This window comes from Haemorhous mexicanus, chromosome 4, assembly GCF_027477595.1.
Source record: "Haemorhous mexicanus isolate bHaeMex1 chromosome 4, bHaeMex1.pri, whole genome shotgun sequence".
NCBI classification, from domain to species: domain Eukaryota; kingdom Metazoa; phylum Chordata; class Aves; order Passeriformes; family Fringillidae; genus Haemorhous; species Haemorhous mexicanus.
In genome coordinates, this window is record NC_082344.1 from 69595431 (window position 1) to 69609172 (window position 13742).

A 13742-nucleotide genomic window follows, 5' to 3' on the forward strand; every position below is an offset into this window, starting at 1 on the left:
GGACAAAAACAAATCTCTGTCTCCTGCAATATGAAGAGGTTACCTGTCAGTACTACTAAAGCAGGTTTAGTAGCAAGGTCTGCTCGAAAACTTCTGCAAAGACAAGCTCATTTGTTGTTTGGGAGAAAATTGGCTTTTTCTGCCTCCTCTGTGTTACTGGTGTGAAAGTGCAAAAACTGGCTGAAACCAGTAAATGTGTTTTCTGCCTTGCTGAGCAGACTAGACAAGTGTCTGATGGAAAGTCAGCAGAAAGAGTAACTTCTTGACTAAGTTATTTTCTCTGCTGGGGGAAAAGATAACTGTGCTACCCAGGAGAGACAAGGAATGATTTTGTGTTGGGTTTGAGCAGATTTGGCAGGACCTCAGCTGCCACATAGAGTGACATGCTGGCTCCTGGGAAAGTGGCAAGCTGCTGGCTGGATCCTGGCTGTCCAGGCAGCTGTTCTGGCTGTGCAGGAACACATCAGGAGTGCATTACAGCACTTCTTCAAGGAGCTCAGTGCTGTGTCTGTGCAGGCTGTGAGCACTAAGTTATTCTCCAAAGCTCCTTGAGGCAGCTTCACTGAGGACTTGTAAGAATTCATTTGGGCTTTTTTTCCCCAGTTCTACCAGTCTGACAGAGCCCTCAGGGGATGTTCTATGTTTTGTATTGCCTTTCTCAGCCTTGATTTTCTGGTGCTTATAGTTCTGCTCCTCTCCTATTAAGAGGTTTTACTGGTATGAGTCAAAAGTTTCACCACTCCTGCTTGTACGCTGCTCTTTAATACAGTCTGTAACATCTGGAAGTCTCTCATTACACCAACATCCATGTTGCCTTTGGCTCAGGGTTGGCTGAACCCAGTGCCTACCTGGCATGTAAGGCAGTGGTAAGACCTCCCACCCCATCTCAGTGGGCATGCAGAGGGTGCTCAGGCAGCTCCAGAGCTGTGTGCATGGCATTTAGCTAAATGCCAGCAACAAGGGCTAGGCAGGGTGTGTTATCACTGCAGAGGATATGTGCTGATTATCCATCTTGTTCTGCCCAGTATCAGTTTGTGCTGCCTGATTTTCTGGCCAAATGTGTCCTGGAGGAGGGGAGGTACCTTATGGTCTCCTGGTGCCACATTTCCTCTTGCTTTAACTGTTTAAATTTTGTGCCCAGTGCCTGTATGAATGTAGCACTGGGTTGGAAGATGCACTTGGCTTTGTCCCTTATGTCTGTTCTCTTCTCCCAGCTGGGTCCTTCCTTCTTGATGGAAATGCCAGTTTTTCCTGCACTGGGAGGAACCTGGAGCAAACCATGGATGGTGAGTATGATGCAAACTTTGGCCTTAAGCAAGATCATTCCTGTGCCAATCTCACTTGCACATTTGGGGAGATATCTTCTGCTTCCCCATCCCCTGCTCCTGCCAGACACCACCACCCAAGGAAAAAAAAGGTCTGGGACAGAGCTGGTCTTTGATGGGCACCATAACCCAGAGTTGTGTGTGGCCAGAAATGTCCCCACCAGGCTCTGATTGCAACACTGCACACTACAACAATGATTTCTTTCTTGGTTTTAGATAACAATCTTGTTGGGGCAGGGCACAACGCTTTTTCAGCTTGACATGTTACCGACACCTGAGATGCTGTTTGTGAAAAACAACATGTTGGTTATGAAACAGAGAAAATAAGTGAAAGCTAACATGCCTGAGAAAGTGAAGGAAAAAGAGGGCATAAACAAGAGTGGCAAATCCTTTCCCTGTCTCTGGTGAGCCCATGGTCCTGGGCCACAAAGCCCGTGAAAGTTCTCCAGCTCGTGGCGTCTCCTCTGGCCATTCCCCCGTGCCCTCCTGTTGTTATAGCTCTGCTGTGTCGAGCAGAGCCATCACTCACCCTTTATTCTCCTTTTTCATATCAGCACAAATCACAACTCCATATTCCCTTTTCTGGAGATTATATAGCCCCTGGGAAGGATGAGTTTGCTCAGAAGTGTCACCAGCAGGAAACACCTCCACTGAGAGTCTGAAATGGCACCAACCACCAGGAAAATTTGCTGTTATGGGTCTAGCTGCCTTCTCCTACTGACACTTGCAGGGCTTCAGACTTTTCTTCCTTTTGCCAAATCCTGCCTGTCTCACCATGGAGCCATGACCAATGGAAATAAATCACAATTTTAGGAATTTATTTGAATGTTGCTATGAAACAGGTCACGGCAGCCAGTGAGAGCCTCTATTTGTGCAGTCACCCACAGAGGAAAGAAGATGTTAGTTTTGCTTTGAAAAATAACTCTTTCATGTGTAAAGGGCATTTTGGGTTTGGGTGGAAGGCTGCAGCCACTGAAGGGGAGATGAGCTGCAGTGGGATGTTCACTCAGTCACACAGCCTAACCAAGTAAATTTGCAAATTTTCCTTGAGGTTGTTTTGTGCGTTGCTCAATGCACATCACACGCTGCGGCCAAGTGCTCGTCCTGTGCTTAGAACTGGATGTATTGTAGGGCAATTAAAGTAAAATATTTCCCTCTCCTCCCTGGGCCACAAGCAAACACGGCTGTGGAGGAAGGCCAGCAGAGGAAGAATGACATCATGAAACCCAAGAGGGAAAGCAAACACCAAGCCAGCGCCATGTGCAGGTCAGCCGCTGCACCAGGACAGACTTTCCTCTTTGTGACTTTGACTTCTGTGCTCTCTGTTTGCCCAGCAGGCTTTTATTGGGAAAGCTTTCAAGCACAGGTGTGCTGTACACCACAGCTCACTGCAGAAGGATCTGGCCCTCTCTGCTTTTCCAGTCCTGGTGGTGGCAAATGGAGCACAACAGCCTCACCACCCTGCCCTGATGAAGCAAGAGGCCATTTAGCCTCATGAGGCAGCAAAAAGCCATTTAGCCACGCTCTGTCTGCAGCCCTGGATGGCCAGGGCTGGTCCTCTGGCCCATGCTGCTCAGGGCTGGCCACCAAAGTGTGTCCTTTAAGCATGGAAGCAACTCATTTCAGGTAGCAAGACTCCTCTCACGACACAATGGTGCTAAAAGAAGAGTGTCTTTTCTTACAATGGCAAGGAAATTACCTGAACCCCATGTAATTTTAAATTTTTTTAATCTAGGATGGACCAGTGCTGCTGCCAGTCCCAGTGCCACAGACAGAACCCCCTTGGATGCATGCCATTCCATGCCCAGCTGCTTAAAGCACAAAGGAGTGACAGTGGGCAGGCTGTACAGGTAGGCAAACTTGCATGCCCAGATCCAGGTGCCTGGGATGCATTTCAACAGGATCACTTGTAGGAATCAATATTATATGAAAGTGCTGGTAGGATTGGTCCAAGCTGCAACATCCCCTGCATTGTTTGCTACCAGCAAAACCAGCTTTTACTGAGCTCCCTTGCTTAGGCCCCCCAAGTCAAAGCCAGGGCTGACACCTCTGTGCACACCATGGCTTGTGTGGCTATAAATACACCCACTAACAAATACAGAAGACTGCCCTTCAACCAAAAACAGCTATAATTTATTATGAATACAAAACCTGAACTGGCCAGGACTCGCAAAGCAGCGCTAGAAAAAAAGTTTAAACCTCCCTGGCACTACAAGTCCCAGTGCCTGGAACAAATGGTTTTGCAAAGGACCCTCACAACTGGGAATAAACCCCAAAATTTATCAACTTGTTTATTTTTTTCTTTTTGGTAGAAGTAAGTTTCCTATGTTAACAAAAGCAGAATAGTTTTATTTAGTGTTCATCTCACACCTTCGACAGCTGCAGCTGTCAGGCACAGAAGTACAGTATTAAAATAAACTGAACAGAGTTGCTCATTGCAAAAAATCACACTATGCAAACCTGTGGATTGTAACATCAACAGTATAAAATGTAACAAAATTGGAACTTTTAATTTTTTTAAGCTTTTAAAGATAATAGTCCAGGCTATAAAACTATATAAGCATTGAATAAGAAATGTTAAAGTCAACAAGTCTACAACAGATACATCTTGTAAAAACTCAATAAATTATATATATATTTATAATATCTAGTAACATTTAAAACCATGCACAGTTTTGTACATTTTCTTTTTTCAGTACAGGAAAACTCTTTGCTTCGAGTACTTGGAATGTACACAATTAGCAGACATTTGTAAGAAAATACCAAAAAATTCTTTTTTTTTTATTCCAACAAAACAAAAATCTATAGAAATCTACCTTCTCAAACTTCCACTGAAGTAACCTCAAACTATAAATTATTTATTTTAGGATAAGGATTCTGTGGCTCTAAGAAGAAAAAAAATTCTTTAAATGAGATGCTGTCATCCTGTTATTCTGAAATATTGATATGCAATATGCACCAGAGAAAAATGAAAAGAAAGAATTCAGGATGTAATTTGCTTTGCCTCTTCTGGTAGTACATAAAGAAGTCCTCTGGACAAAAAAAAAAAACCACCCACAAAAAATCTTCAGCCCAAACATCCCCCACTGTCAGCTTGATCCATGCTAACATTCTTTAGGTCACTCCTGTGCTTTTACACAGCTATCTGGCGTTGAGGAACAGAACAGCATAGCATTCTAAACACCAAAAATCAGGCATCACTGGCACTTTCCAATGTGTTAGATGCAAAAGAAATATGCAGCTGTAGCAGCTCTCCTGCAAACAGTGTCACTATTTTGCTCACATGGCATTTCTGAAGCCCAAAATACAACAGTACTGGCAAAGGGGAGAGAAAAAAACCTACCCTGCACCATCCAAAGTCAACATTTCACTTTGCTGCATACTTGTTATTAAATCGACCACAAAGAATACCTTCATTTGAAAATAGAAAAATAAACACCCACACCCCCTTAATGCACAGTGGTTAAACTGATGGAAGAATTCTTGGCCCTGTTTTTCTGAAATATGTAAAAATCATCTCTCTGCTGCTATTTGCTTGGTTTTAACCACTGGTGATGTATTGAAAAATAAACTTACCTTTGCTCACTGCAATCCAGGATAAACTAATATTTTTTTAATGAATACATATATATATTTATAACATTAAATGTAATTTGTTAAAGGACTGTACATCTATACATTCTTTCAATATTTCCCATAAACACAAAGGAAAAACTTGATTAATATATTTTTTCTCCATTTTTAATAAGTTAAAAAAAACACCCTTAAGTTTGGTGAAATTTAAAGTTTACAGTAACGCTATGCTATTTAAACCAATGAACAGATATGTTAATGTCTATAAATAACTTTACAAATATACATGTTAAGGTACAATTTTTAAAACAAAACTGTGAAGATACAAAACAAACAATCAAAAACATCTTTTCTTTTGCCCAGATCAGTATATCCTAGATTGCAATGCTCGTATTTTGAGACTCTCTCAGTACTGCTTTATGTTGCATTAGTATTATACATTCTTTTCTTTTAATATATTTATTTATATATATACACAATATATTTATAGATATATACACAGATTCTCTGGAATAAACCTTTTTGATATAAGTTAAAGGCTCTTGCCTACAGGTACCCGTAACTTCTTTCTCCACGTCACTGCACATAGATGGAGCCAAACCTCTGGCCTCGAGGGGTGCATGGAGGAGCTGCTCCCCCCACTCACCCTTGGCAAGCAAGAACAGGCAAACCCCAAAAATGAGATTTATTCCTTTCCCTCCCCCCCACCTGGCTGCTCTCAAAGGTCGGGATGTGACTTGAGATGCCGGGTGGGTTCCAGGAGCCAGGTGTCAGGGCACCCTCTGCTCTCAGGTGGGTGAGGCTCAGCTCCCCAGGGACCCCACGGGGTCTCTGCCATCCCTGGGCTCTGTTCCTGCCTTGGCACCGACCCGTCGCTCCCAGCCCCATGCAAGGGCCAAGGCTCTGACTCTTCAGATGACTTGACCATCTCTTTTTACCATTTTTACTTTCTTTTCTCCATGACAATTTGCATTTTACTTAGCTTTGTTTTCTCTTCTTCCAGAAAGGATTCCTTCTATGTAGCTGGGTAGTACGATCACGAAGCTATAAAAACGACGACGACAAAAATATAGATATTTTTATAAATATATGAATCCCTGCAGGCAACGTGGCTTTTCAGCTCCACCAAAAAGGTTCATGTACAGATTGCATAAGCGAAGAATTTCCACATTCTTGACACTTTTTTTTTTTTTAAAGGAAGATTTCTTTTTCTCTTTTCTTCGTATTGCAGGCACAGAACGGTTACTGTGGCACTCGGAACGCAAGCGCGGAGGCTGGGAGGTCAGGGAGGTCAGCACCCCCCAGGTTCAACATTCTGCGTAGAAAAGAAACAATCCCTAACAAAATGGAAAGTGAACAAAAAAAACCCAAAAAAACCCAAAAACAAAACAAAAAAAATCATCATCTAGATAGATCATCTTGGCAAGAGATTAGTTCCTTCAGGCCAAACAGTGCTTCTTGACTTTTCATACAGCAATAGGGAAAAAAAAAATAAAAAAAAATTATGAAAAAAAAGGTTACTTTTTTTTTTTTTCTTTTAACCCTGAACAGCTTGTCAACAACACAAATCTCCAGGCACCATCACACAGTTCCACTGGAAGATCCTTCAGTACGGTGTCACGCTCGGCGCCCCACACTTGTGCCTCCACGGGCACACCGCCCACCTGCCCGTCTGTCTGTCTGTCTGTCCATGTGCCCAGGGGTGCTCACGTCCGAATGACGCCGTTGCAGGGCGGGTGCTTGGGCAGGCAGGGCTCATCAGGCAGCAGGTCATGTGCAAAGACCGAGTCATCCCCTGAGGAGCAGGTGCTGTGGGTGTCCTGCCCGGCCGGCGAGTACTGCTCAAAGGGCACCGAGAGGTCCAGGTACTCCTGCCAGGGTGACAGACACATCAGTGCTGGGGGTCCCCCATGCCAGGGACCAAGTGACCCCCTCCCAGCCCATCCTGGCACACTCACATCGGTGGATGTCACAGTGAGGACCCTGTCCAGGTCTTCCACCAGCTGCTTGAAGGTGGGTCGCTGCGAGGGGACGGCGTGCCAGCACTCCCGCATGATCATGTACCTGCACATGGGGACATGGCACATCACATGTGGTCAGGCCAAGTGACACCACCCACCTGCCCACCCATCTCCAAATTGCTGAAGGAACAGCTGTGGCCCATACAGCTTCAGCCACGGCCAGCTGGGGGGAAGAGGAGGGTTTTGTGGTGCCATGGTCCTCATTACTGATCATCTGACACATGACTGTGACACACCAGAGCTACACCCCCCGGTGCCACCTGCCCAGCAAGGGGAGGTGCTGCATGTCACTCAGCAGCCTTGGGCTGAGGAAAGTTACCTGGAGAGGCCACACCATTTCCCAGTGGGGATGTCCCAACAGCCCAGAGCCCAGTGGGGTGTATTTGGCCTCAGAGGGAATGGGGAGTGCAGCAAGGTCAGCCCCAAGCACACACTCACAAATCATGGGTGCAGTTTGCAGGTTTGTCCATCCGATGGCCTTCCTTCAAGAGCTTGAAGAGTTCCTCAACGGGAATTCCTGGGTATGGAGACCCTCCCAAAGTGAAGATCTCCCATAGTAGCACTCCAAAAGACCAGCTGGAAACCAAAGAAAGATCTTTAAAATTCAATGAGGTTTTTTTTCCAAGCCCCCCATGTCCCATCCCCCTTGCTTGGCTTTATTTCTGTGCAGCCATGCATAGCTAACAAAGTCATCAATAGCATGACTAATTGCCTAGGCCATTTTTACTAGTTACTTGGAGATCTCTGCTGATCCAACTCAATAGCAAAGAAATCCCAGGCACCAAGTCTGAAATTGAAATGAGCATTTAATCAGATAGGTGACAGCCCATCTATCACCGCCAGCTCTTTGTTAGGTCTTCCACCAGCTCCACTGAATGGAACAAATCAAATTATTCATGCACGGCTTCACTGAATTGCAGGCTTGGAACCACAGGCCACTAATTGTGCAAGCTGATACCAAAACTTGCTTGTTACAACACCCATTTCACTGGCCAAGCCGGGGAAAAATACCCCAACAAAAATCAGCAGAGCGCTAATGTTACACACTTCAGTTCTGCAGCTGTGCTCTGGTTAAAAGTCCTTTCTTCAAAAATATCTTTTGCCTTCTTCATTTTCTTTATAAAAACAGGGATTATCTGTCTCTGTTTTGTTTTCACGCACACTCACTCTCCCATTCTCTAGCTTTGATTTATCTGTCATGCCCTCTGCAGCATTACCTAAGCAAGGAAAGTATGATTTAAGATTAATAAAAGCCAAAATATCTGAAAAATACGGAAATAGAAAGGATTTGTTTGTCCAATTGTGAGCAGTGAGCTCTGGGGAGAAGGCAGGCTAGCTACAAAAATGCCATTATTGATCAAATATTACAATAAAAAGCTGGTGTATATGTGGAGCTGCTTCAGCCTTTGCAAAATTCAGATGTGTTACTGATTTACGTGAAAGGAGTGCTCTGCTGTTTGGTTACTGTGCAGAGGCATTAAAACGGATGAGACAGGATTAGAAAAAAATAAAGAAAATAAATGAAATGGCAAAATTAATCTGAGACTATATTTGTTGAATGTTCTTTGATCAATTCTAACAAGAGACAGAATATTTCAAGCTTATTCCACATCCTTGACTGAAGTGTAACAGTCTGGGACAAAGTGTGGAGGATGCCGAGGGTAATTTTTTTTCTCATGAGGATTTTTTGGCACAATATTTTTCAACTGCTGGATGAATCACCTCATCTATAAAGTGGATGAAATACCTGCCTGCTTTCCAGTAATTTTTCAGCAGCTCCCTAGAGACCCTCAGATGAAAGCAACCAGATAACAGCAAAATAAAACCACGTGTGTGAAGATGCAGCTTGGAATCAATTCCTGTACTTTTGCATCCCCAGGCACTCCAGCAGGGAACAAGCCCTGATCATGCTTACCAGTACTTTTGTCTGTAAGATACTATAGGTGTTGATTTCCCTGCTGTATTTTTTTTTTCTAAAAAGTGTGGGTTTGCTTACACATCGCTCTGGTGAGTGTAGACCCGGTCAAACAAGGCTTCTGGAGCCATCCATTTCACAGGCAGCCGACCCTGTAATTAGGAAGACAATGGGAACATCCCATCAGCATATTCCCCCAGCCACAACGGCACCATCTGAATCTTCTTTTCTAATCCAGTTTGAAACATTTTCATTAACAACCACATCTGCCTTCCCGGTCACTGGGCAATGCAGCAGTGGCCATATAAACAGATTAGAGCATTTGATCCCTGGATCTTCACTGACAATCTCTGCAGTAAATGCTCCCTGTAGAGGACTGTATTTCACTGCCAAGCCAGGTTTAACATATCAGGGCATCTAAATCTTTGCATGGGAACAGCATCTAAGGCTCATAGATGCAGTGAACTCTGTGGCAGAGCATGGGACCACACTTTCCATCTCTTTGTCTGGAGAGTACAGTTGACTCCAAGTCCAAACCCAGTTTAGGTTCAACTTGAAGGGAAACTTCCAAAGAGTGAAGGCAAGGGCCAGGTCCTCTAAGAAACAAATCCTGATCCTGCTGGAGGCTAAAGGAGGAGGTCTGATCCCATCCTACATCAGGGTCATAAACACAGACTGTCATGTGAAAAATACAAGATGAGAAAGACTAGATTAATCATAATTCTCTGGGGCTTTGTTTGGTCCCTGGAGGGAGACAGAAAGTACTGTTTTGTGCTTGAACCATGATTTGGATATGGGGAAACTTTGTCCTCTTCTCATCCACTGTCTCACTATGGGAGACAACTAGAGATGAGACACAGGCAGGATATACCAATGGGATTATGCTCTCAGCTGTCCCACACAGCTCAAACAGGGAAAAATCCATCTGATCTGTGATTAAAATTCCCAAGAATTGTTATTAATTTATGATTAAGAAATCCTGGCAATTAAGGAAGATTTTTTGATATACCATTGAAGTGGATCAGTATGGACATGGTGGACTTCAAAGGACTGCTTGGACATTTAAACCCCTTGCAATCCCAAGACTAAGGATCTGCACTGCCCTCAATCTTCCACTGCCATCTCCTCACTCTGTCCTAGTTAGGGTTTTCTCTCAGAGCTCAACATCTGCTGCAGGCTCTGAACCAAGACACAGGGCTTCTTCTCGCAGCCCTTCATTTGTAAATTCATCTCTACAGAAAATATAAACAGCTCCAGGCCTCAGCCCTTGTCTGGGACCATCTTCTCACTCTTGGCAGTGGAGACAAGAAGCTCAGATGTGAAAAACAGAGAAATACATGAAAGACAGGTAGATCCAGGTATACAAGAAGTGACATTCCTCTGTCAAGGGCTCTGGTGAGACAGAAGTTAGCTCCTTGGGACCTTTATGAACAGTAGTGGAGCAGACTGGAAAGGGCTCCATTCCTGTTTGGGAGAAACCTGAGTTTCTCTTAGTCTAAAGCATCCTGGCCAGAGCTGAGACCTCACACTCAGCTCTTAACAGGACCAGGATCTGTCAGGAAAAAAACAGATGGTGGATAGACTCTTAGGACCAGCCTATGTACGGTACCTCACCAGGTGAAGTCCCTGTCAGATTTCTTCCTCCTAAGCCCCTCTAGAAAGGGAAATGTGGGACAAGGGCCTCTTGCTGCAGGGATGACCGAGCCCCCTGCCAGAAGGAGAACTGAGTGTGCTTGGCAGCTCTGTACTTACATTGGTGGTTTTCTTGTAATAGTCGATGTTGTGAACGTCTCTAGCGAGGCCAAAATCAGCAATTTTCATCACATTATCTTCAGTGACTAACACGTTCCTGGCTGCCAAGTCGCGATGAATGCACTGTGAAAGGTGAGCAAGCCAATAAATAAGGGCTCGTTAGCTGGAACCAGCAGCACCGTGTGGTTTATGAGCTGAGCTGCTGTTTCATTGACTCCCAGGCTCATAAAGCTGTGGGCACTGCTCAGCTCCTGGCTCTGTGTGTCACCACCCCACCGTGCCTGCTCAGTGGGAACCACCTCTTAGCAACACTGAATTGGTGACCTCGGAGCCGGCACAGCCACGCACGCGCCTTTCCTCTCCGGATGGGATGTAGGGACGAGAGAGCCAACTTCCCTCCCCTGGGACATGCAGCTGCTTTTCTGTGCTGCTTCCCCCAGGAAGGGGAGTGCAGGATGATGTTTAAGGCTCTTCAAATTAAGGTATCCCAAATAAATCCAAAATGCATAGACTCACAGAATGGTCTGGGTCACTGGTGCTTTTATAGGCATTTTGTGGGTGCTAATGGTCCTGCAGGTGAGAGCTGTACAGCTGCAGGGATGCAGCCTGCATATGGGGACTTTGCATATGGATGAAGCCTCCAGCTTCAAAACCCCAAAATACTTCATCCAGCAAAATCTGGCCTCTAAAGGGAGAAGCCTGCAATGTTTTGCCTGGGGTTGTCCCACACACAGAGCATTCCCTGCCTTTGAACACGTGGCTTTGACCAAGGTTTCTACCGAATGAGGTTTCCCAACTCACTTTCTGAGATGCCAAGTACTCCATGCCCCGTGCCACCTGGTAGGCACAGGAAACCAGGTCCTTAAAGGTCAGCTGCTCCTCGGGCAGCTTGCAGGTGTCAAAGGAATAGTCCATGCCAGGTGGGCGCCGTGCCCTGAGGTATTCCCGCAAGTTCCCCTTTGACGCGTATTCCACCAACACGTAGAGTGGTCCTGCAAGGAACAGCCCATCAGCATCCAAGCTGACCACCCAAATCTCATCTGGGCCATTTTGGGCAGCCAGTAATTACAAAGAAGGGATGGCCAAATCTGAGCCTCCCACGACCCTGTTAGTCCTGGGCTGCTCTGCTACGTACCGTCCTGCGTGCAGGCACCGAGGAGGTTAATAATGTTTTTGTGCTTCCCAATCATTTTCATCATTTCCATCTCAGAGACCAGGTCAGAAAGGTCTTTGTCTGTGGCATCATCTGGAGTAAGTAGAGGAGGAATGCAAAAAAATGTCAGGAAGAAAGTGTTTAGGTGTATAGTTACAACTGCTGCGCAGCCATGTGGGGCTTTGATGGGGAAACACTACTCAGAATAAGGCAGTATTTGGCTTTATTCTTCTTTGGGAAGAAGGATCAAAATAAAACCAAAACCTACTACCATGGCAAAAAAAAAGACAAAAGAACAAATAAGTGGAGGTAAATGTCCATATGGAAATCAATAATGCCTTTTGTCTTCTGTTCCACCCTCACAAGTATTAAAGAAAAAAAAAAATCACATTTTGGTAGCTGGTACCTACTTTTCTGATAGTTTCTGTCTCTCATCTCTAGGGGACAGCAGTTAATATGGGGGAGGGTCAGGGCTGGGAGGGACTGTATTTTTTGGATGAAAAGTAGCAATTTCTTTACAGAAATAGAAAAACCTATCTACAAAAGTAGAAAAATTGGCAAAAACTCCCCAAAGGAATGTTTTGGTTTGGAAAGATGGAAAGGAAATGCCCCTACTTCCAAGACCAGCTTCAGAAAAGACTGAAGGAAATGCAGATTAATTAAACCTGTTTCAGATAAGAAATGAAGGAAATGTAAATTAACCAAACCCACTTCTGATAACAAATATTACGTTTTTTCCCAACGTCCCCCCAGGGACAAGCCCAGGCTGCTCACTGCCCTGCTTGCTCCAGGTGAACTCCTCAGCTGTCTGAGGTTACTATGTCTGGGGGCAGGATGGGAAACTCAGACTTATCCAGAGGCGCCCACTGAATCCCCCATTTCTGTCTCCCTTTAACTTCTCAGGGGTCTGGGACCAAGTTTCTTCAATGAAAAAAGTTCCTCAAGAAGGAGTTTTACAGCTGAAATTCCACAAACTCCATCTGAGTTTGCTGCACAAGCTTTTGGTAGAACAGTCAGTGCTGGTTAGGGAAGGAGTAAGGAGTGGGCTGATTCATGGAGCTGGCTAGAAGTGAGGGGGATTCCCCTTCTTGTCAGGGATGCTGTTACCCCTTGGCAGAGAACTGGGCTAATTCCCAGTCCCTCTTCCTGATGGGATTTGCACTTTTGCCTGCTCTCCAGGGACAGCCCTCACCCCCAGGCTATGTGGGTAAAGGGGAGGAGAGGCTGCTCCTGCTTTCTTCTGTTGTATCTAGTTTGTATAAAAGACTTAAAAGAGGGGCAAATTCTGTCCTCTGTGGACTCCCCATACCTTTTAGCATCTTGACAGCAACTGTGATGGCCTTGTTTGGCTTGTCCTTATCAATCCCAATGGCTTCTGCCATCACCACTTGGCCAAAACACCCCTCGCCAAGCGGCTTCCCCAAGGTCAGGCTGGAGGGAGGAACAGACAGACAGACAGGAATGTTAGGGGGTCCTGGTGTGGGGACACTCCCAGCAGGCACAGAGATCCCAGCCCGTGGCTCTGACTGACCGAGACCGTGTCAATTCCCACTTGGGATCCGGAGGTAGCTCCAGCTCGGAAACGTTGGCCAGCATGGGCCCGTCGCTGGAGGAGAGGCGCGTGATCCGCACCAGGGGCGTGTTGGAATTCATGGAAGAGTTGGACTCCAGCGACACCTGCTTGGGTAGAGCAAATGAAGTGTTATTGCCAACTGTATCTCCAGGGCAGGCCGTGTCTGAGGTGGGTCACTGAGGAGGTCTGAGCTCTCTGAGCCCATGGACAGATTTCTGGGAATTTCTAACTGGGAAATGCCCCCACCCTTGCAGAAATCCACTTGTTTAGGCACTTGTGGTCAAGCGTTTAGCAGATGGAAAGGAGGGACAGGTCAGGCAGTGCCCTCCAGCATCAGGAGGTATAATCCATCCAGTTGTTCTGTTGCATCTCCACAGCCCATACAGGCTATGAAGTGACTTCTCCCACCCTGGCACTGTCAATGAGCTTG

General features: G+C 45.5%; 1 protein-coding gene across 6 annotated transcripts in view; it reads right to left on the reverse strand.

The window, feature by feature from the left end:
* Positions 1-3591: 3591 nt before the first annotated feature.
* FGFR3 (fibroblast growth factor receptor 3) overlaps positions 3592-13742 on the reverse strand; it is a 55176-nt gene continuing 45025 nt past the window's right edge. For 2 of the 6 annotated variants that reach the window (XM_059845341.1, XM_059845338.1), the window contains exons 9-17: positions 13271-13416; positions 13049-13170; positions 11722-11832; positions 11388-11578; positions 10587-10709; positions 8916-8986; positions 7358-7495; positions 6857-6962; positions 3592-6769 (exon numbers count right to left, since the gene is read on the reverse strand). In XM_059845341.1, coding sequence (XP_059701324.1) covers positions 6605-6769; positions 6857-6962; positions 7358-7495; positions 8916-8986; positions 10587-10709; positions 11388-11578; positions 11722-11832; positions 13049-13170; positions 13271-13416 — 1173 coding nt within the window. In that variant the 3' untranslated portion in view covers positions 3592-6604. Of the gene's footprint in view, positions 6770-6856; positions 6963-7357; positions 7496-8915; positions 8987-10586; positions 10710-11387; positions 11579-11721; positions 11833-13048; positions 13171-13270; positions 13420-13742 lie in introns of all 6 variants that reach the window. The other 4 variants (XM_059845340.1, XM_059845337.1, XM_059845339.1 and 1 more) reach the window with 2 other exon arrangements.